Source organism: Chenopodium quinoa, unplaced genomic scaffold (genome assembly GCF_001683475.1).
Source record: "Chenopodium quinoa cultivar QQ74 unplaced genomic scaffold, ASM168347v1, whole genome shotgun sequence".
Taxonomy (NCBI): Eukaryota; Viridiplantae; Streptophyta; class Magnoliopsida; order Caryophyllales; family Amaranthaceae; genus Chenopodium; species Chenopodium quinoa.
In genome coordinates, this window is record NW_018742616.1 from 2564719 (window position 1) to 2586469 (window position 21751).

Below are 21751 nucleotides of genomic sequence, written 5' to 3' on the forward strand. Positions count from 1 at the left end.
CGTATCATCTATTAAATGACTAATCTTGTTTTATCCATTTTGTAGAGAATTCATGTGATGATGATATGCACATGGTGACTTTGGATCAATATCAATATAACAAAGACAATTATTCAATGATGATTACTTACTAACTCCCTTGTTATTTAGACTTTAGGATAAGTTCCACCTAAGATTTATGACTTGTGTAATTGATTCTTGGCATTTTGTATGAAGTCATCCTCAAGTTTGGATAGTAATTATTCTGAATAGAACCAACTAAAATTACCCGATTCAAAATTTTAATACAAATCATTCAAGATCTAGAATTTGAAGTTGGTTAATTTAAAGCTTGAATCCTTGAAGATATATATATATATATATATATATATATATATATATATATATATATATATATATATATATATATATATATATATATATATATATATATATATATATATATATATTACAACATATAATAAATTAAACTAACTTAGAATGATTAAGCCAGATTTGTACATCTCTCTTTTTTCTTTAGAATTTGTTTGTTGGCTTGTTTGGTTTATATGCTTAAAAATGACATTTTTGAATAGATTGTTTTGCATTCCCTATTTCCACAAAAAAAAAAAAAAAAAAAAAAAGAAAAAGGAAAGGACATTGAGGTTGTATTTTCGAGCCCTACCAATTCACCGTACATGCTTGGAAGTAGGTGATTCTCTTAATATCTTACCTTCCCTTATTACTCTCAAGTATTAACCTATATAGCTAAATTGACTAATTTGTGAGAGGCTGCTTGTTTAATAAGATTTTTCTTACCAATAAATAAACAATCTCGCCTAATTATCCTTCCTCGTTAAACAAAAACAATAATTAAAAAAACTTGACGTTCACCCTCCACCAAGTCTAAGTCTGCACCAAAAACTTGTTCCACATTACAATTTCAAAAATCAACAAGCATCTGAGATGATTTTTGGCGCAAAACTCTACAATCCTACCTGAGTTTCTTTTCGCTGTCTGATGGTGTTGGGCCACCATGATATTGTATTGACAGTTCAAGGACAACATAATAGCATGAATAAAGGCAATACCGAAATTTAAATCAGCACAAAGGACACACTTTAAAATACCTATCCATATGCGTCGCATGTACTACGACTATCAGATTTATCACTAACATAGTATAAGCTACGGAGTACATAATTCAAAGATCAAGATGGTTAGTACATCCGCTGCTTTCGAACTAGATGAAAGGGGTCGAATGGCAGCTTACTTTAGCAGCACTCAGACCCCCCCCCCCCCCCCAAAAAAAAAAAAAAAAAAAAAAAAAAGGCCATCGTTTGAGATGAGAATTGTAATCTTAGGCTACTATCTAATGTCAGAAAAGATGCATTTGACTGCTACAAGTAAAAAATGCATTTACAGTTTTATGTGTGGTTTAGACTTTACAGAATCCAGTAATATAGTATGGGATTATGTTTCATTATTTGTAAAAGGGTCAACTTCTGGCCCTATGGAAGACTTGGCGAAGAACCAATCTTGACCAAAAGATGCAGGGCAATGCCAAGAATTTTGCCAATAGTTAGAAATTCTTGAGTACTTCTGTAATCCAAAAAGTAAATCGAAGATAGAAATAGGTATCCTACTCATGTTTACCGTCATGAAACTGAGCATTTTTTGATGATTTGAAGGTCTCCAGGAATTCCTTAGCCTTCTTAAACTCATCATTCTTTCTCGATTTATCCCAATTATGTTCTGCTGCTAGTATTTCAATGACGCGGGGCAGAGTCCGACTAGCTGCATCAGTATCAAGAAAAGCAAGCCGACATCTTCGAGCAATAAAATCAGTTGCAGACTCACAATACTCATATCGAGCACAGTAAGCTACTTCTGCTTCAAGGAAAGGGTATCCGTGGGCAAGGCGCTTGCCCAAACCTTCATTCTGAAGATAAAAGAAAAGAAATAAGTATCTCACATCTGAATTAACCAATAAATCTAGTAACTCTTCTTAGTACAAGTTGACAATTGGAAAATTTTGAGGGGGCATATAACCAAATAGTACAGGTTACATGGTGCACACATCAAATTGTTTTGGCGGTCTCTCAACCTCTGTTTGGTTCAGAGTATTTTGTTTAAAATTTAGGAAAATGATTAACATAGCCCAAGGGCTACAAATAAGAAGCTAAAAAAGGATTTTTTTTTTTTTTTTTTTTTAATTTTTTTTAGAGTAAATAAAAATCAATTACACCGATCAACGTGTATTTTTGTCATGAATTCCCAAATTATTATACCATTTTATGAAATCCATTTAATGCTTAGATTCAGGGCAAAAATAAGAAAGAAGAAATCAAGTAAATGACAAAATATAGGGTGATCAAAGCTTTAACCTGAGCTATTGAAGCCACCCGCTCAGCCAATGTACCATATGCTTGCGATAAATGCTTTGCTACAGCAGTGTCCATGACACCAGGAACGACTCTTCCATCAGACGTCTTCTTCATTCGGACATACTGTTGAGCAATAACAGTAAAATTGGCAGGATCCCAACCATGGCCACCAGTAAGTATCAAGTTGTGAGTAATGCATTCATTGGCTTTAAGATTTCCGGCCTTAATTGCAGCATCAACAGCATCCTCAGCCATGCTAAAGCAACCATAACAACAAATTTTAAAAGAGCCAGAGAGTACAGCAGCAGTTAATGCTTAAAAAAAGTTAAGGGTGAGGCCATATAGAGCCCAAGCATAGGTGACGAAGAGAATAATACATTTACAAAAAAAAATATTATTCTAATTTAGAGAAGGAACACCACCAGCACCCAGAATTTACCTCAAATTGTCTAAGTCGTGTTTAGAAGATACGCACAACTAGTACTTTATTTTCTCTAACCTTTTTTTTTTTTTTTTACATTGCCACAAAAGCTATGCACCTGTAGACTGTAGTCATTCAAAAGAATTGCAGAAGTGACCGTGCTAGTGGTAATAGCCGTATAAGTGACTTATGATGAATGGATTGAACTGGTAGCGGACACAGGGTATGAAAATTATTCAAAAAAAATAACAAATTGATGGTTTTAGAAGTATTTTTTCAATTTAATATAAGTAATCCTATCATAACATGAGTGGGTTATATAGAAGGATAATTAGATTAATTTCTTAACATAACAAGTTTTATCAACATAATTGAAATGTTTCAAGCCAATTTTGACAAAAACGGACACAAGGAAAAAAAAACAAAGAGAGAAAAGGCAATGAGTCACAGTTTCATAATGGACCAGGCAGGAAGATGTGATTTTTATCAGTGTTGTAATGAAGTTTCAGAGCGGCAAATTCAAATCCATTCAGAACAGTGACGGTAAGTCAAGTTTTGATTCCATGGCTACAGTACTCTTCATTTCACTTATAGTCGTTGAATTCTTGATGCAAGTTTGGGAAATCGTTTACAATACATTTAAAGCCAAAAACATGTAAAATTTTGATAAAGAATTAAGTAATAGAATTTGACACCAAGGCATATATACATGTTTCAGTTTTTGTATCCAGAGAAAATTTGGCAAAGAGACTTAGCAAGCCTCATATTTACCCCACCATATAACAAAAACTAAAACTATTCAAAAGTCCAAGAAAAGGCATCCATACCATGAAGATCCTTAAAATCCATTTGTTAGTGGTAATGGTAACAAATTTATACTCCTCCGTATGACACACTTTGACTTTTGTACTAATAATATTGTCGGTGTGATTCATAACATAGAATAAAAACGCGGTCGCGGTCGCGATCGCGGTGTCAGTATTGGTGTGGCCATCACAGACTAGGTAATGGTCGTCGCGGCAGAATTTTAGTTTTAGAGTATTTTAAGGGTGTTTTTTACCAAATTGAAGCCCAAAATATGTATATTTGTAATTAATATGAATTATAATTGTAATTATAATTGGAATTCATATATTTAAAGCCATTTTTTTTAATTAGTTGTATATCTTTATGACCGGTAAATGTATTTATTAATTTTTTATCATTTTTTACGTTTTATTTTTATTTTTAAACATATTATTCTTTATTTTTAATGATTTTATTATGAATAGATAGAGAGCAATATTATATAATTGTTTATAACTTTAATCTACTAGTCTAATACGATAATTAAAAAAATATTAATGTAACAAAATTTTCTAAACAATTTCTAAAAAGATAAAGGTCTACAATTCTACATATAATTCTCAAATAGCTTACTTAAACTAATACGTAGTATAAGAATTATAGCATAAAAAATCTTAACTCTTATCTAAAAATTTAACTATAAAAAAAAAAAAAAAAAACAACAAAACAAAAATTGCCTAAACAAGCATACTTACAGAAATAGGAGTGATTCTTGACAATCTTGAGTAGTGGGCTACAACTCATTGGAGTGTATACTCCCAAGAAAGTTAGCAAGTGACAGCTAGTCAAAGTCTTTTACTAATTTCCCACATAATAGTCAAAATCTCAAATTACATTTCTCTCTCTATTTCTCTAAAGTTTAAAGTTCTGAAACTCATCTTCAACCTCAAGCTCAAGCAAAACACGATGGAATGGTTCTTTCGTCGGCCGGCGCCAATGTTCTATCCCCGGTTGTTATTTTTTTCACTCTCAAGAATGTTGGGGTCTTGGGGATAAACCGATAAAGGGGTGAAGGGTGATGTTGGGGCCTTTTGAAAGTTAGAATGCGGATGATTCCTTCAAGATACAGTTGTCGCGGTGAAAAATCGGTTGTCGCAGTCAAAACTCAGTTGTCGCAGTGAAAATCTCGTTGTTTTATAAAACCCCATTACAACTCGCTAAATCTCGTAAAGGTAGCTCTGAAATCCGTTACAGTGCGTCCGCAACGCGACGAAGCGGCCGAGATTTTACACCATGATTCATAATCTAGTATCTCCGTGCGCGAAGAAATTCAGGAAGACTCAAACGCACGCAGAAAAAAGCAGTGGTAAAAAAATTCTCTGTTCTCTCTTCAAACCTAGCCGCCATGTAAAACTTAGGGGTTGCCATCGATTTTATCGATGGTAAGCCCCAAATTCATCTTTAATTTAATGTTTTTAGCCAATAAAAATCACCAACAGTAGGGTGATTATAGTAGTCCCTCCAAGTAGGGTTTAGTTGGTTCCCTAATGGTGGGATTTTTAGTATTGTTTATTTGTTTGTTTTTCGTGTGAGCAGGGATACATCTGTTGGTTTAAGGGTGCAGATTTAGAAGATTTGTCTTACAAATTTGCTTATCTTGATGACCAATTAAGTTTTATCACTTTCGCGACTATACATCAATGGAGCTCCGTCAAGAACGATGCAAAGACATCTAAAATTATTCAGGAGCAGTTCAGAAGCAATGCCATTACTTTAGAGGTGTTAAATACTTGTATTGAGAATTTAGATCTCTTAAGGGATGATTGTAAGTGCCGAACAACTATTATTATTTAATGAAATCACTCCTCCCTATTCCATTCCAAGAAAAAAAACAAAAAAAACAAAAAAAAAACATTGGTGAAATAGCTAGAGTGGTAGAGCCTAGAGGAGAGCAGGCTCTCAAGGTTAAGTGTTGCAAGTAGAGTTGCATGTGACTTCAAGGTTTACGCGTTCTCACATGCCCCAATTGGCAGTTTTTCATCTTTGTGACGATATTTGTTTAATGTTTCCTAATATTAGGTTTCGCCTTTGACGACTACTAGGATTATATTTGGGAAGTAATTTAGGGTTTCTTTAAGGTTCCTTTATGTTAAAAAAAGACACATTGGCTGATCTAAGCCTTTAAGCCAATAGAGACTCCTTGTATATTCCTATTATTCTCTCCATTACAGTGAAGAAAAGCTCACAAATCCCCCAATTGTGGAGTAGGTCTAGTTGACCAAACCACGTAAATCTTTGTGTGTTTTGATTATCTTCTTTACTGCTTTCTCACTTTGAGTATATCATTGATTATTGCTTCGCACAAATCAAATACAATGTCGCTTATTTCATAACACATATACTTTTGAGTAGTGTATGAAAAACTATTATAATCATGTAATTTTTTTTTAAGGAATACTAACTTTAAATATATATATATATATATATATATATATATATATATATATATATATATATATATATATATATATATATATATATTAATGGTCAAACTCACACATTGGCATGTGTGCCAAGATTGACTGCGTTGAGGGAGTAAAAAAATATTTTGTAAAGCAATGTCAATGTCTATGATAATAGAAAATCCTATTCGTATGTTCCTTCATAGATTTCTTCACTTCCACTCAATAACACCTCTTGGTAATGAAAATTTATGAAAAATAAAGAGATTTTTAAGAAGGAAAAAGCATGTTTATGGACATTGTCATGGGACTTTAGAAATTACATAACAAAAAGATGGTCTCATGAAGTTCAGCCATTCACTTGAGGCTAACCAAAAAGGTGGCCTAAAGATGTTAAAAGTTGTATTTACATCTAATCGCAAGAATTTTGCAATATAGTAATGTTCAGTCTTGCAATGTTTTTTTTTGCTTCTTTTGTGCATCGCATAAAATACAAGTTTACAGTGATAGGTTAAAGCTAGCTAATATTCTAGATATATGACAACAACATCTCACTAAAAGCATCAGAACACAATTTTCAGAGCAAAAATCAGAGCTCACTCAAGACCACAAAGATTGCCCATATCAAAGAATCGGAATCAAATTCCACAGCAATATGGATATTTAGACAAAGAATGAAAATTGAAGAGCAAAATTTTACCAACACACAAGAAATAAAATACCTTCTATATGTGGTCCATTTTCCACCGGTGATGGTAACCAGACCAGGGAAATCTTCACAAACAACATGATCACGAGATATGCTTTCTGTGTTCTTGGCTCTTGGATCAATAGCCAACGGGCGAATGCCACTCCATGCAGAGAGAACATCTGTTCGGCGTACCTATTACAAATAAACAGATAAACAAAATTACCAAAACTAGTATTTTTTTGCCATCACCAGCTGGTCTAAATCCAAGAAACTAAAAACTATCTTCAGAATGATGTCAAGGCCTCATGGGCAGGTAGTAGAAACTACAGCTACAACATAAAAATAGAAAAAGCTTCTATATTAAGATATCAAACAGAAGTAACTACATAAAAGACTAAAGAAGGTGCATCATTTGTGTAAAAGCAGCTCAACAATCTTATTCACCAACAACAAATTGGAAGACTTCAAAAATACAGAGCTGGTCAGGATTATATTGATCCTTGTGGAATAACCTTTTGTAAAAAAATAAATAAAAATAATGAAGTACAAACAATAAAAAATCAATCTTACTTTCAATATAAAAAAATCAACCAAAATAAGCACCAATCTAAATATAAGTTATGAAATGTTTGGCTAAACATATGGCTAAAATATATGGTCTACCTTCAGGAATTTACACTAATGCTTCTTCACCCAACACAATTCAGATAATTAAGAGTGCACAGGAATAATAGTAACATTGTCCCAAACTTCCATGATTAAAAAAACAAGGCACAATGTTATTAATTGACCAATTAAATTGTTAAGGGTCTGTCCTATTTGACTCTTTTAGTATGAACTTATTTTATTGGAACTTGTTTAGTCTAGACTTATCTGAACTCAACAGAAACTGTTACCAGTCTTACAACTTATATTTACATCAACAGTTGTAAATGAATTTTTTGATAATTGATCAGTTAAAGCAACAAAAATGCAGCTCTTTGTTACAACTATTAAATTTGGAATTTCAAATAAATTGGATCTGACAGCCAATTTCTTAATTGTTACATCCTAATAAATCAAATTACCAATTTGATAAAACATAAATTTAATAAAATATGGATTGTTATAAATGTAAAATATATGTTAGATTGATAACTAATATTTTAGTAGATAAATATACTCCCGCCATTACCATGTTTGTCCCATTTGCTTTCTGCACGGATTTTAATGCAATATTGTAATTATCTCAAGCTACGTATAATAAAAAGTATAAAATTTACTATGTATATATTAGGAAATTACAAATCGAGATGGATCTAACAAAACCCCACATGACTTCTTATTTGAATTATAAAAAAAAGTTAAATTAAAAGATTCTATTTTCCATGGAGTCTATCAAGATTCCAAATGAGACAAACATTTGGAAACAAAAGGAGTAGATAATATTATATGAACATGTTTTGTTAAGATTTATCTTAATTTGATTTTGTCTAAAGTTATCTTAACTTATTTTATTCGATAAATTAACTGAACTTATTTTGGTTAAGCTAACCTAACCTTATTTTATTTGAAATAACTCACGTAAACGGTAAGTTGTCCATGAAATATCATAAACTCCACTGTTCTTAACTTCTTATTCATACAAAAGACTTATGTATTATGATGCATCATCATTAAGTTTCTAATGTTTCTCATAAAATCTCAAATTGTTGTTGTTGTTGTTGTTGTTGAGGTTTGTTATTTTCTGCCAATTAAAAGGCTAATCAATTTCACTAGCATACTACACAGTACTCCTTACGTGCATTAATGTTTGTCCTATTTGAAATCTTGATAGATTCCATGAAAGATGAAATCTAACAATTTAACGATTTTTAATACTTCCAAACACGATCATGTGGGATCTTGGTATATTCATCTCGATATTTAGTTTTCAAATATGTAATAATTATATATTTTTGTAATATATAACTTGAGATATTTAAATTACAATATTGCATTGAAAACTGTGCTAAAAGAAAAGAAAATAGAACAAACAAAAAAAGTATAGGGAGTACATCAAATTGTACTAAGGCTGAAAAAAGTATTGCTATCATATAGGTAAAGTTATCTAATCTGACCCAGTCCTACTACCCAAAACCTCACTTTGATAAAATCCTTGTCAACGGCAATTAGGATAATAATTGGCACGGTATAATATTGTATTGCATCACCTAGGTGTGTGTTTTAAACATGCCTACAGTCAATCAGTGTTTGAAAATGCATGCCTGAGGTAGTGAGATGCAAGGAGTTAGGGGTCATGCGCCTTTAATGATCTAGCATCTAGGCAAAGCGGTTTCAATGAAGCGAAGCTGAGGCACACAACAGAGGTGCGCCTAACGTGCAGGGAACTCTGAATCACCAGGGTGTGCCTTGAGCTTTTTTATACATTGACCCCAATCATTGTAAACTCCTTTTTCTTAAAACACATTTCACTACTGGTGTGTTAACACTTCACACTGAACATGCAGTGATATAAAGGCCCAGTAAATCACAAGGCTAACCCTATTAGGCTAGTTCTAGAAACATGTGTACAGAGACAATGACACTAACCTTGATACAGAGGTAATCAGTGAGAGCGTCCAATATGAATTGAATCTCATCCTCATGTGGTTCTGGCAGCATTGTGATGGCAGTATTAGAATCTGTAGTCCCTGCTAATGTCCTTCCCAACCATGGAAGCATGAATACAACACGTCCATCCTTAGTCTTTGGAACAATTAACCCCATCCCTTCTGGAGAGTAGTAGTCAGGGAGAACAATATGTACTCCGCTGCTAGGAGATATCATTGGTGGCGCAGCCTTATCAGCCAGTTTCCGAACAAAGTCACAAAAAGGCCCAGCAGCATTTACCACAACTTTAGCATATGTATCAAATTCCTCTCCTGATTAACTAGCATGTAAGAATAATACCAGAAACAATTTATATGCATTATAAACAAATTAAATACATATATGCACTACAAAATGAGAATATATAGAGCTATTCAGGTTTTTCCATACAAAGTGAAGCTCCTTGGAGATGTTATAGCCTCACAAGAAGTACGAAGCTTAGAGCATCTCCAATTGTTAATTGTAAGGACTTGCTTGCTACATAAATATAATGCGTAGCAACATGCTTACCATTGGAGAACAATAAAAATGAGCAACTTGCAAGCTACCGTAGCCCAAACAAGCTACATGCTTGATTGAAAGAGGCAACCAAACTCCACTCATATTATGATGTGTAAAACCAATTAAATTATTTTTTTATATTTTATTTTTTGCAAGCTAGAAGATGTTGTAGCTCACCATTAGAATACTTAGTAGCTAAAAAGTGTTGTAGCTTAAAAATTGAGGTGGTAAAGCAATCTACGAGGCATTGTAGCTTAACATTAAAGATGCTCTTACTGTGAATGTCAGAAGGATTAGCTATTGAAGTCTTTAGGGCGTTACATCTAAAGTTCCAAGGCCTAGAATCATATGACTCATATCCTATTAAAATCACTGTCCTTCGTGGTTCCCTACAAACCTGAGGTGTCATCCAAGACAATGGACCCTAACCAATCAGATCTTCCACTTCCTCAATCCTACCCATGAATGCAAACAGAAACCCCAAAGATTTCCACTTTCTTGTCATTATGCTTACAATGACACCTCCTCAGTCCTTGCAGCCAGCCTGCTGGCAACCTTACAGGCAGCAGGCTCCTTTAACCCTTCTTCTACCAGTGAGAGCATCCCTCAAACCTTATCTCCTTTACAAATGTACATTCTAATGTGGGGAAAGGCGGCACAGACACAGAGCCTACACAAAAAAAAGATAAGGGAGGACTTTCAAATGCACACAGGCGGCACAGACACAGAGCCTACACAAAAAAAAAAAGAGAAGGGAGGAGGAGGGATTATGAAAGTGAAGAGAGGAAAATCATAGGCAAGTGGAGAAAGAGCCAATCACAGAAGTGAACAGTGGAAAGTGTGCTGGGACCATAAAGAAACAATTAATTATCACTACATAATTTTTTCAAATGAAGATTGTAAGGGATAGAGATAATGTCTAGATAAGATCTGGGCAAAGGACAATTGCATAGGGTTTAGAAGCCTCAAAATTATAGAGTTCAATCATTTACTAGTAAAAAGTGTTTGCACAATAAACATCAATAACTTTTGTTGACTAACACTATCCACTATAAAATTTCATCTCAAAGAATTACTTCTTTTCATGCCCACAATACCACACAAAATAGAGAGAAGGAAATGGCATGAAAGGTAAGCTTTTATTGATTTAAGAACATGGAAGAATATTTTGAAATTCTAAAGGGATTTAATCACACACCTATACCATCATATATCAAGTAGTACTCCTACCCTTCGTGTCAAATTAACCAGCTTCATTTTTTGTTCCATTATAAGTTTTCCCTTACAATACCAACGCAACTATTACTTTACACAGTAGAATATGAATGCTATGATAGTAGTCACTATTAAACACAAATGCAATAACTAATATATACTAAATTAAGCAAGCTGAAGGAATTCAAATGCATCACCAACTTAAGAAAGGAAGCATGGGTAGATGCAGGAATTAGGGGATAGCAATAAAAGTGTTAAACAGCAATAAATGTGAGCAACATCTCAGACAGCATTCGATCAAAAGATGAAATTCTAAAATCATGAAGAGGATATTATAGAACAGTAATTGACATTTAAACAGACTTCTATGCAACTTAAGATAGTTTTGGCAACATGTGAATAGAATCTATCATACATACCAGAGAGATTGTCATGTATTCTTGCACCAATTATCCGCCCATCAACTTCATCCTTAAGTAATGAAACAACTTCTGCATGATTAAGCACAGAGGCACCAGCTAATGCTGCTGTGCATGCCAAACCAACATTGAGTCGAGAGTCATTCATCTGCCCATCATAATACACTACAGTGCCCTTTAAACTTCTATCATTTCCCATTCTTGTAAGAGTGGGAAAGAGCTCAATAGACTGTTGTGCTGAGTAATATCTTGATAGATGTAGCAATCTTGCCCCTGCAACTAGATCATATAGTTTCAATCCCGCCCAGTAGTATACCACTTCAAACCATCCAAAGCATGGGGTCATGCATGGTAAAGAGTGGCACAGATGTGGAGCATTATCTATCAGCTGTTTGCGTTCCTTAAGGGCATGGAAGACAAGTTTCAGTTGCCCATAATCAACATTGAATACAGCTTTCTCAAGGTAGCGTACACCTAAGTACAGTTTGACACACGTAAGCAATAAGTATCACAATCATTGCTATGCAAAGAAAGAGAAAATAGTTCACTTAGAAAAATGAACAAATATGTACGCTGCCTTTAACCCTTTCTTCTATAATTCCCATCAAAATCAAAAGAAAAAATTCAAACTAAGGGTCCACCCAGAAATTTCTTTATACAGGATTAAATAATTTATTTCTTTGTTAAGAAAAGGTATATATTAACCAGCCAAGAAAAATATTGCAGCAAAAGAACAAGCAATCCCTACAGAGTAACCCAAAGACATAAATTTTGTTAAATCTACCAAATTACATCTTAAAAGCCAGCTGCCTGCTAGAAATCAGGTCAGTTCCTTAGCTAAATTAATTATTCAGACAGTTTATTCAATTATTAATGAACAAAAGTAAGAATAAGAAGAATTAGAAGGTTGGATATAACTAGCAGTTCATCACATAAGTCAAGCTAACTACAAGTAACCACACTTCAAGGGGTGGATTCTTCCCAGTACAATCCTCTTATTAAAATTAGCAAACCTTTTACATGCACCTTCTTCAATATATAGCATCAGATGCTCAGAGCTCACTACTTCTGTGAGTAACTTCATCACAAAAGACCTTCCTAGCACAAGGAAAATACGATGCATATAAAGTCATCAACTAAATGCGTGTGCCGAAAAAGTTTAAGCAATACCTATAAGTTTTAGAATAGTATTGACTAGCGAAGGCATTCTTTGATTTCTTCCCATGCACAACATTTTTTGACATATAAACATTTTTTGACAGGGACGAAATCTGCTTTAGATTGATTCCAGTAACACCATTAGGTTTACTGGCCAGTGAATCAAATATGGAGTAGAAGACTTAAGATCAATGAGCAACAAAAAAATATGGTTTTGGATATCGTGGATTTTGGTTCTAAATTGCCAAGCTCATCAAGCTACCAAAGTACCGCAAAATCCTTCCCCTCTTCCAACCACCCTAAATAATTAGAATAAGGAACCATTACAGAACTAGAAAGGTTAGACTTCAGGGTTCAGTACTTGATGTGGTAGTTCATGCTATAGCAGAAAAATCAAAATCCCTGTTTTCTTGTTATGATGGAGGTAGAAGAGACGCTTATTCTATATTCTTAGTTTTATTGCATTAAACAGCTCTGATGTCAGCTTGCTTTTCTCTTTTCGCACTTGCTTTTAAGCTGACTCAGAAGTCTGCTAATTTGACTGCTGGTTGTCATTTGGATAATAATTTGACTCACCAAGGTGAAAGATCCGACAGGTTTATCAATTGCATTTCAACTTCTAATCATTAAAAATGCTTTCTTTCATCAAAGGAGAGAAAAGAACTTCAGCAGGAGATGGCTCTACTATTTGTGTTTCTGATAAAACAATTCCCGGCCAAGTGATGGCACAACTCCCAAAAACATTTCACAAAGTTTGAAACCTTAAGAAAGGTTATATTAACCAGAAATTAAATTGGCTATATTACACCCTTTGGCCTCCTTTATTATAAACACCTAAGTTTTTATTTGGATATCCATATGATAAAATGGAGTGTGAACTGCAAGGTACATAAGCTAGCCACAATCAAATTCCAGGAGATTTGAGTTTCAGAAACACTTGTCATTTAGCTAACCCTTCTATTTGCTGTCAGATGTGATGAATATATATATTTTCGAGACAATTCCTCTCCCTACAAAAACATTTTTTCTTTCAGTCTTCAAACACCACCGAGATTAATTTAATCAGAAAAATCTTCCACCACAAAACATTCTATGAATACAAATCAGAATTTTCTTAACAATGGACAATTCTGGATCTAAGAAGGTCATGCAGAGCACACAAGTCTCTTGCACATCATGAACTATTTTTTAATTAAGAAAAAGCTCAGAACCAGCCACTTCTCACTGAATCAATCTTGTTCAGTTTCATTGGCTGCCACCAAACATAAAAACTTCATAGCTCAGATCTAACCTTTTCTGAACCTTTTCTTTTTGTTTAGAAACACATGTATTGACTGATCCCCATTATGTTGATTCAATAGTGAAAGAGCTATATACCGCAAGTGGCATTTCTAAAAGCTACAAGGCTATATTCATATCAAAAGATTACACTTAAATGCATTGTATATTTGTATAGACGACTATAGAGTTTAGACTTTGAAAAACTGATTTCACCAGCCATAAACATGGCCACAAGCAGATGTCTCATTGCCTTAGCAGCTCCAAGAGGCTAGCCAAGATTTCAACTAAATTTAAACAATGTAACTCTTCATCGCAATTTGAGAGACAAATTGTTTGACATACCAAAAGGTGAGAATAACCCAGAGAAATGAAGTCTGCAGGCTCTCGAAATCTGTTTACGACTCTAAACAAGCCTTGAGGATATTGTAACCAGGCAAATTGAAGGTATCAAAATTCAGCGGTTTGCAGAGTTCAAAAATTGATCACTCTTTTGAATATCCTTGTGGTGATTAAAAACATAAATAAAATTATACCCATTAGCACTCAAAACAATATTTGCATGATTATTTTCCGTAGAAAAAATAATTAGGTCAGCTATTTCCTTAACCTAAAGTAGAATGTATTACCACTAAAGTTCAGTTGTTCACCAATAAAGCTGGGCACGGGCCGTGCCAACCTGCGGGCGGCCCGGCACGGTCATCGTCCGGCGTGCCATGGGCCGTGCCACGTGCAAGGTAAAAAAAATGGCACGGCCCAACATGAGCCCACCGTGCTGGCCCGTCATTTGGCATGACGGGCGGCCGGCCAGGCCCGCCCGGAAAATATGACCGTTGCCAGCTTTTCCCAACGGCTATACTAGCCGTTTTCTTCCCAATTCCCTCCGACGGCTATTTTGGCCAAAATCACTATAAATACCCCATTTTCCACAATTCCAAATCACAACTCAACTCTTTCTTAATCTCTTATATTCTCTAATTATTATTTATTAATAATTTAATATCGAAAAAATTAAAATTTCGTAATCATAATTAGTGGAAAGCGTTGAAGCACGGTTGTAAGATCTAACTAATCTTTATTATTGTTGTTATTACTTATTATTATTGTTATAATTGTTGTTATTAATAATTATTGTTATTGTTATAATTGTTGTTATTAATTATTATTATTGTTATTATAAAAATTGTTAATTTGTTAATTATGGCATCACCTAACATGAACAACCCATCATCCTCTAGGAAAGCCCAATTTGTCCGTGGTAAAAATTCTAGGAAATCACCTAATCCAATGACCCCCCAATTCCAAGTCCGACCAATGACCCCGGAACCGCCCCCCTAGGTTTTGAGCAATTTAGGCATGGTGGTACTTCCGGTTTTCAACCCTATGACATGAATATGCCGGGATTTCCACAAACCCAATTTCCACAAAACCAATTTCCACAATTCGGTCAATTCCCACCTAATTTCTTTGACACACAAAATTTTTATACTAGCCAAGGTAGCGAACTAAATAGCCTTGCCTCCGAGTCTACTACTCAACAACAAACCCCTGAATCTACAAACCTGATCTAAAACACACAAGAGCAATGGTTAACCGAACAAGACATGGTAAATATTAAAAGCCACAAAAGTGATGTATGGAGTTATTTTTTGCTAAATAAAGAACAAACAAGAGCAAAATGTAAAACATGTGATAAAATATACTCGGCCACATCCAAGGCCGGGACGAGACACTTAAGTAGACACTTTAGAACATGTGCACAACCATCTAATGATCCAACCCAGCCAAAAATTTCTCAATTCCATCCACAAGGCTTTACCTACAAGACTACAACTATGAGAGGGATAGAGATGAACTAGGGAAAATAATAGTACACGCCGAAAAACCTTTTCTTTTCTATGAAAGTGACCCATTTAACAGTTATATTAATCAAGCATTACAACCCCAACATAAAAGAATCTCTAGGAAAACCATTCGTTCCCCCGCCATTAAAAACTTCCTAGAGTACAAAATGCGGTTACAAGACGAATTGAGTAAACTTAATTGTAGAGTGTCTCTAACTGCCGATTCTTGGGATAGTGGTTATAAATATCATTATTTATGTGTGACTTGCCATTGAGTAGATGATCAATGGTTGTTACAAAAACGAATAATCCATTTCAAAATGCTAGAATACCCCCACACCGGTATTAACATTGCTCACCATTTAATGGAAGCTATAAATGAATACAACCTTAGAGAAAAAATCATATCTATGACATTTGACAATGCAACCTCAATAACCTCAATGACATATACTGCTAATTTAGTGAAACAAAATTTAACCGATGTAATATTAGATGGTGACGCACTTCATACTAGATGTGTTTACCATGTTCTCAACTTATGTGTACAAGATGGAATTAAAGCAATTGGTTCATATTATAACAAAATTAGAGAAGCTATTATGTCTATTAATAGCTCAAACATGAGATACCAAGAATGGAAAGGTTTTCTAAGACAACAAAAGATAAGAGCAATAAAATCAAAACCGATCGTCCAACTAGGTGGAATTCCATCTATGACATGTTAACCAAGGCAATTGAATATAAGAATCCTTTAACAATTTTTTACAACAAAAAATTACCACAAAATGCTTTATACCAAGAATGGAAAGGTTTTCTAAGACAACAAAAGATAAGAGCAATAAAAATCAAAACCGATCGTCCAACTAGGTGGAATTCCATCTATGACATGTTAACCAAGACAATTGAATATAAGAATCCTTTAACAATTTTTTACAACAAAAAATTTCCACAAAATGCTTTATATGAGGATGATTAGGATAAATGTGAAATATATATGCAATTTTTACAATTATTATAATAACATGACATTTTGTTTTTCTTTTGTTTATAATCCTTGTACTTAAAACTTTCTTTCAAATGCATGTTTACTCGCCTGCTTTTCTTTGATCATCGCAACCAAAGTGATTATGATCAATATCTTCCAGCAATGGAAATAAAGTGGCTTAAATATTATACTAAAATTCCTTTAATTTATATTTTTGCTTCCATATTAGATCCTAGGCAAAATTATGAAAATACATTTATGTTGGTTGACATTTATTTTCAATGCATGATAATGATGATAGTGTAGAATCCTATAAGAGTAATGTGAAGGATCAATTTTTTGCTTTATATAGAGTTTATGAAACCAAATATGGCATCATTCCTCGCTCTACCCTTCCCAACCATCCAAAAGCGTAAGTAAAAAGGCCAAGCATTTATTTTCACAAGCTACTAACTTGATTTCAAGGTTTTCAGGTGATTCATCAATAAGGAGAACGCAAAACGATATCTCGGACTTGCAAATGTATCTGAGTTACGACTTCACCAAGGGCATGGACGACGATGAGATAAACAGTCTCGATCTCCTTATATGGTGGAAACAACAAAGCTCGAAGCATCCAACTTTGGCGGCAATGGCACGAGACATTCTTGGTAACCAAGTCTCCTCCGTTGCCTCCGAACGAGCTTTCAGCGCATTCGGGAGAGTTTTAGACGATAGAAGAACAAGACTAAAACCCGAAACACTTGAAATGTGCGTGTGTTTCAAAGATTGGTTGGATGCTGAAAATCGCTCACAAGACCGTACTTACACCGACAACGACAACGATGACGGAACCTCCGCTACCGACCGTTCGGGTTCTAACCGATGACCTTGAACGCGAAGACGAAGAAGATGAAGAAGAATAGATGAAGAACTATAAATAGATTACATACTTCTAATTATAGACAATTTTTGTATAATATCCTTGTACGAAATCATTATCATTGTACGATATTTATCATTATTACTTATTAGATTAATATCAAACATTTATACTTCAATTTTATTTTTTTTTTTGAAATTTATATCTTCCAACGTTAAGAAGTATGTATTTATTTGTAATATTTCAAGTAATAAGAATATGAAGTCTGCATTAATCACATTCAAAGAATCAAAATCCAATTTCCTCTTTTTTTTTTAGCCGTTAAAATTTGAAATTTTCATCTTCGCCGTTAAGAAAATAAAAAGTAATATAAACAAAATAAGTTAATAACTAATTAACTATAATAAACAAAAAGTATAATAAATTATAACTATAATTATAACTATAATAAATAAAACTATAACTATTAAAAAAATAATTATAACTATAATAAATATAAATTATAATAATAAGAAGTAATAACAAGTATAATAATAAAAAAATAAATTATAATAACAAGTATAATAATTAAATAAATAAATTATAATATTAATAAGTAATAACAAGTATAAATAATAAATTATAATAACAAGTATAATAATTAAATAAATAAATTATAATAATAACAAGTATAATAATAAACTTAATAATTAATTTATAATAATAAGAAGTAAACTTAATTAGTTAATTATAAAAAAAATAGTGTATTGTTTATATATATATATAAAAAAAAAAAAAAAAAAAAAAAAAAAAAAAAAAAAAAAACTAGAAACTGAAGAACGTGCCAGGAACGTGGGCTGGCCCGGCACGGCACGCTCGACACGTGGGCCGTGCCGTGCCTGGCTGGCCCGGTGGAAATGGCAGCACGGCACGCCCCACCGCCATGGTGGGCTCGCCGGGCACGGCCACCTTTATTCACCAAGGAGCTACTCAAGGTGTGGATAGCAATACGAATGTCAGTAAAACTATATTGATACCATTATTAACATAATTAATGCAACTCAATGACAAAAGGAAAGGTATGGGCACTTGATCAGGTAATCCTAATGTTCATATAGTAGGCAAAATAATTTATAACAATGATACTAGACCTCTGAGAAGTCCTCATGTTGGTTCATGTAGCCGACCCCACTTATGGGATTATACCTTAAGAAAATCGGTGTTAATGTCAGTTCATGCATCAACCTAGGCAACCTCATATTCATGCATTCCAGAAAATCCTATTCTATGTGGGAATTGCAAGGCAAGGTATTAAATGGGCATATTATCCTCTTTCAAGGAGGTCTACCACAGACTATATCACCTAGTTTCGACAGTATCCAATTGAGGAAACTTCAATCAACTAGTTTTTAGTCAATTACTCCCTATACCTAAACAAACAATATAGCAACCTGGGGGGATGTATGACATCATCACACCTTCCAGCTTGACAGAGGGGAGGGTGTTGGAGATAGCAGAGCAGCCTCAACCAGCAGAAGCAATGCGCCTATATAGATATAATGTATTTATCCTGATACTGCATCTTTTTCTTTTTTTGATAAAAAGGCTGAAAGATTTTCTACTGCAAGCTTTTACCCAAATAATAAAGCATTATCCCCATCGATAAATAGCAGTCAACAAATAACCTTTCAAAATCTCCAAGAGAATTAATCACCTTTACTTTGAATCTTGATAAATGACCTTTTCAACTTACCACTATAAAAATCGACTAAAGGAAAGAGTATGAATATAGCCTAAGTACTACGAGGGATCTTTCACTAAACTCATGTCATATATGAGAAACTAGGACAACCCAACAACCATTTCTCAATCAAAGGAATACTAAACGGAGAGCAATGATAAAACATTCTCTGGAATTATTGAATTCTGATCATTTTCCATCAGCCTAACCGCCTAAATTTACCACCACAATCATTTGAGATACCACAAAAAGGATCCATAACCATCCAAAGCACAACTATCTGAGAAACCACCGCGCCTATCAAAAACATCACATACCCATGTTTTCCACCCGGCCGTTGCATCGAAACAATTAAAACTCCCCGGAAGTTGTCACCCATGTCCCCTATAACGACAAGGCATTACATTTACATACACCGTTATAAGTACCGACCACCCGAAAGTGTCGATCACAACCGAAACAAGCGCGTCCGGTCAAATCATAATTCACCACACCAACAAAATTGACCAAATTAAAATTCCAACGCAGTACAGAATTTACAAAATCATAAATTACAAATCGCCCAACATATTTGACCAAATCAAAACAATCACAATAATGCCAATTAAACAAACAAAAATTAAACAATTAAAACAAACTTTAAACAAAAAAAAAAAAAGACAATTAAACAAACCTCCATGAATTAATTTAGTAGACCTAGAAGAAGTTCCAGAAGCGAAATCCTCCCTCTCAACAACCCCAACACGAAGACCTCTAGTAGCAGCATCAAGCGCGACACCGCACCCGGTAGCACCGCCGCCAATCACGAGCACATCAAGCGGTTTGTCGGCGGTGGAACCGGACAACGCCGACATTTGAGCCGGTCGAGGTGGAACGACAGCGTAAGCGTCGGAAATTTTCGCCAGAATTTCGGGTCCCACTGTAGTTCCACGGTCATTTCTGGAAGATGAGACCGTTAATGTGATTGTTGCGGCGGAGGAAACGGCGGCAATACGGCGGAGACGGAATGCCGTTGAAGCCATTGATGATGGAAATGGAGGAGAGAGAAAGTGTGTTAGGAGAGAGAAAGTGACGGAGGAGAGAGAAAATTGAAGTGAAATTTTAGTTTTATTTTTTAATTGCGTTTTTTAGGGTTGATTTGACGATTACGCCCTTGTGATTGTGGAAAATTGAGGGTGTGAATGAGGGTGTTTTGGTAATTGTGGAAGGTGTAATTATACAGTCAGCAAAAAGGAAGTGCGAGTATTTTAGTGAGTGGTATTGAATGTTATGGCGCAGGTCCACCGGTCATGCTTAAAAATTTGAATAGAATAGAATTGAATGGGATTTAGCCACGTGTTAGACTTGACAATTCTGACCTGACCCGATTGACTCGACCCGTGATCCGAAAGTTGACCCGAAATTATTGACCCAAAAATGACCCAAACCCGAATTTATCCAACCCGACTCGAAATTGATCTGAAACCCGAAATTGACCCGAAACCCGAAGTGACCCGACCCGATTTTAACCCAAATTAATTGACCCGAAGTAACCCAATTTGAAGTGACCCGGTTCTTGAAGTAAATAAGGTGAAATGATGAATTACTTAGTTTAGGGCTTCTTTCTTTCCTAAGTAATAAGTACTCACGATTTTTTTCAATTTTTTTTAATGATTTTACTTAATTTTCCAAGTTTTTTTGTAAGTGAAATTATTTTGGTGACCCGACACAAACTTGACCCAACTCGAACTGACCCGACCTGGATTAACCCGACCCGAATTGACTCGACCCGAAATTAACCCGAAAATAATTGGTCCTTAAAATTGACCCAAACCCGACTCGAATATTTGCTGACCCGAAATTAACACGACTCAAACGACCCGTTTTTAAGGTCCACCACGTATGTAGCTAGTTTCGTAACTTGCCTATCAATTATTTTCCTAGCTGCGGATCATGGATTCATTGAGAAAAAAAAGATTATTGTAATTAGAGGTGTCATACGGACTCGATCCTCAAACTATTTGTTTCGAAATGTAACCGATCTAATTTGATCCAAGAAATTTGGAACCCAAACTCAACCTGTAATTGACTTGAATTCAATCCAAATTCAAATTTGATCCGATCTGAACTTAACCTGACACCGATCTCACTCGAGTTGAATTCAACTCGAAATCGATTTGACTCGACTTAAACTTAAACCGAACCTACTTGAACCGACCTAAACTCAACTTGACTCGAAATTGACTCAACAAATGCCTGATTCAATTTGATATGTTTTTTACCCCAACTGATATTACCTCAACCCAATTTAATTCGACCTGATTCTAACCCGACATGATTTTAAACCAACCATAATTTTAACCCAACTTATGATTTCAAACTAACCATAATTTTACACCCAACCTAAGAGCACGAACTAATATCTTATAC

General features: G+C 34.5%; 1 protein-coding gene across 1 annotated transcript; it reads right to left on the reverse strand.

The window, feature by feature from the left end:
• Positions 1-1280: 1280 nt before the first annotated feature.
• Positions 1281-20777, reverse strand: LOC110721623 (glycerol-3-phosphate dehydrogenase SDP6, mitochondrial-like). Its single transcript, XM_021900809.1, has 6 exons — positions 20016-20777; positions 11493-11966; positions 9298-9629; positions 6758-6918; positions 2367-2622; positions 1281-1921 (listed from the first exon to the last, which is right to left on the reverse strand). Exons 1-6 carry the CDS (start codon positions 20362-20364, stop codon positions 1622-1624), a joined length of 1872 nt encoding a protein of 623 aa, XP_021756501.1. The 5' UTR covers positions 20365-20777; the 3' UTR covers positions 1281-1621.
• Positions 20778-21751: the final 974 nt, after the last annotated feature.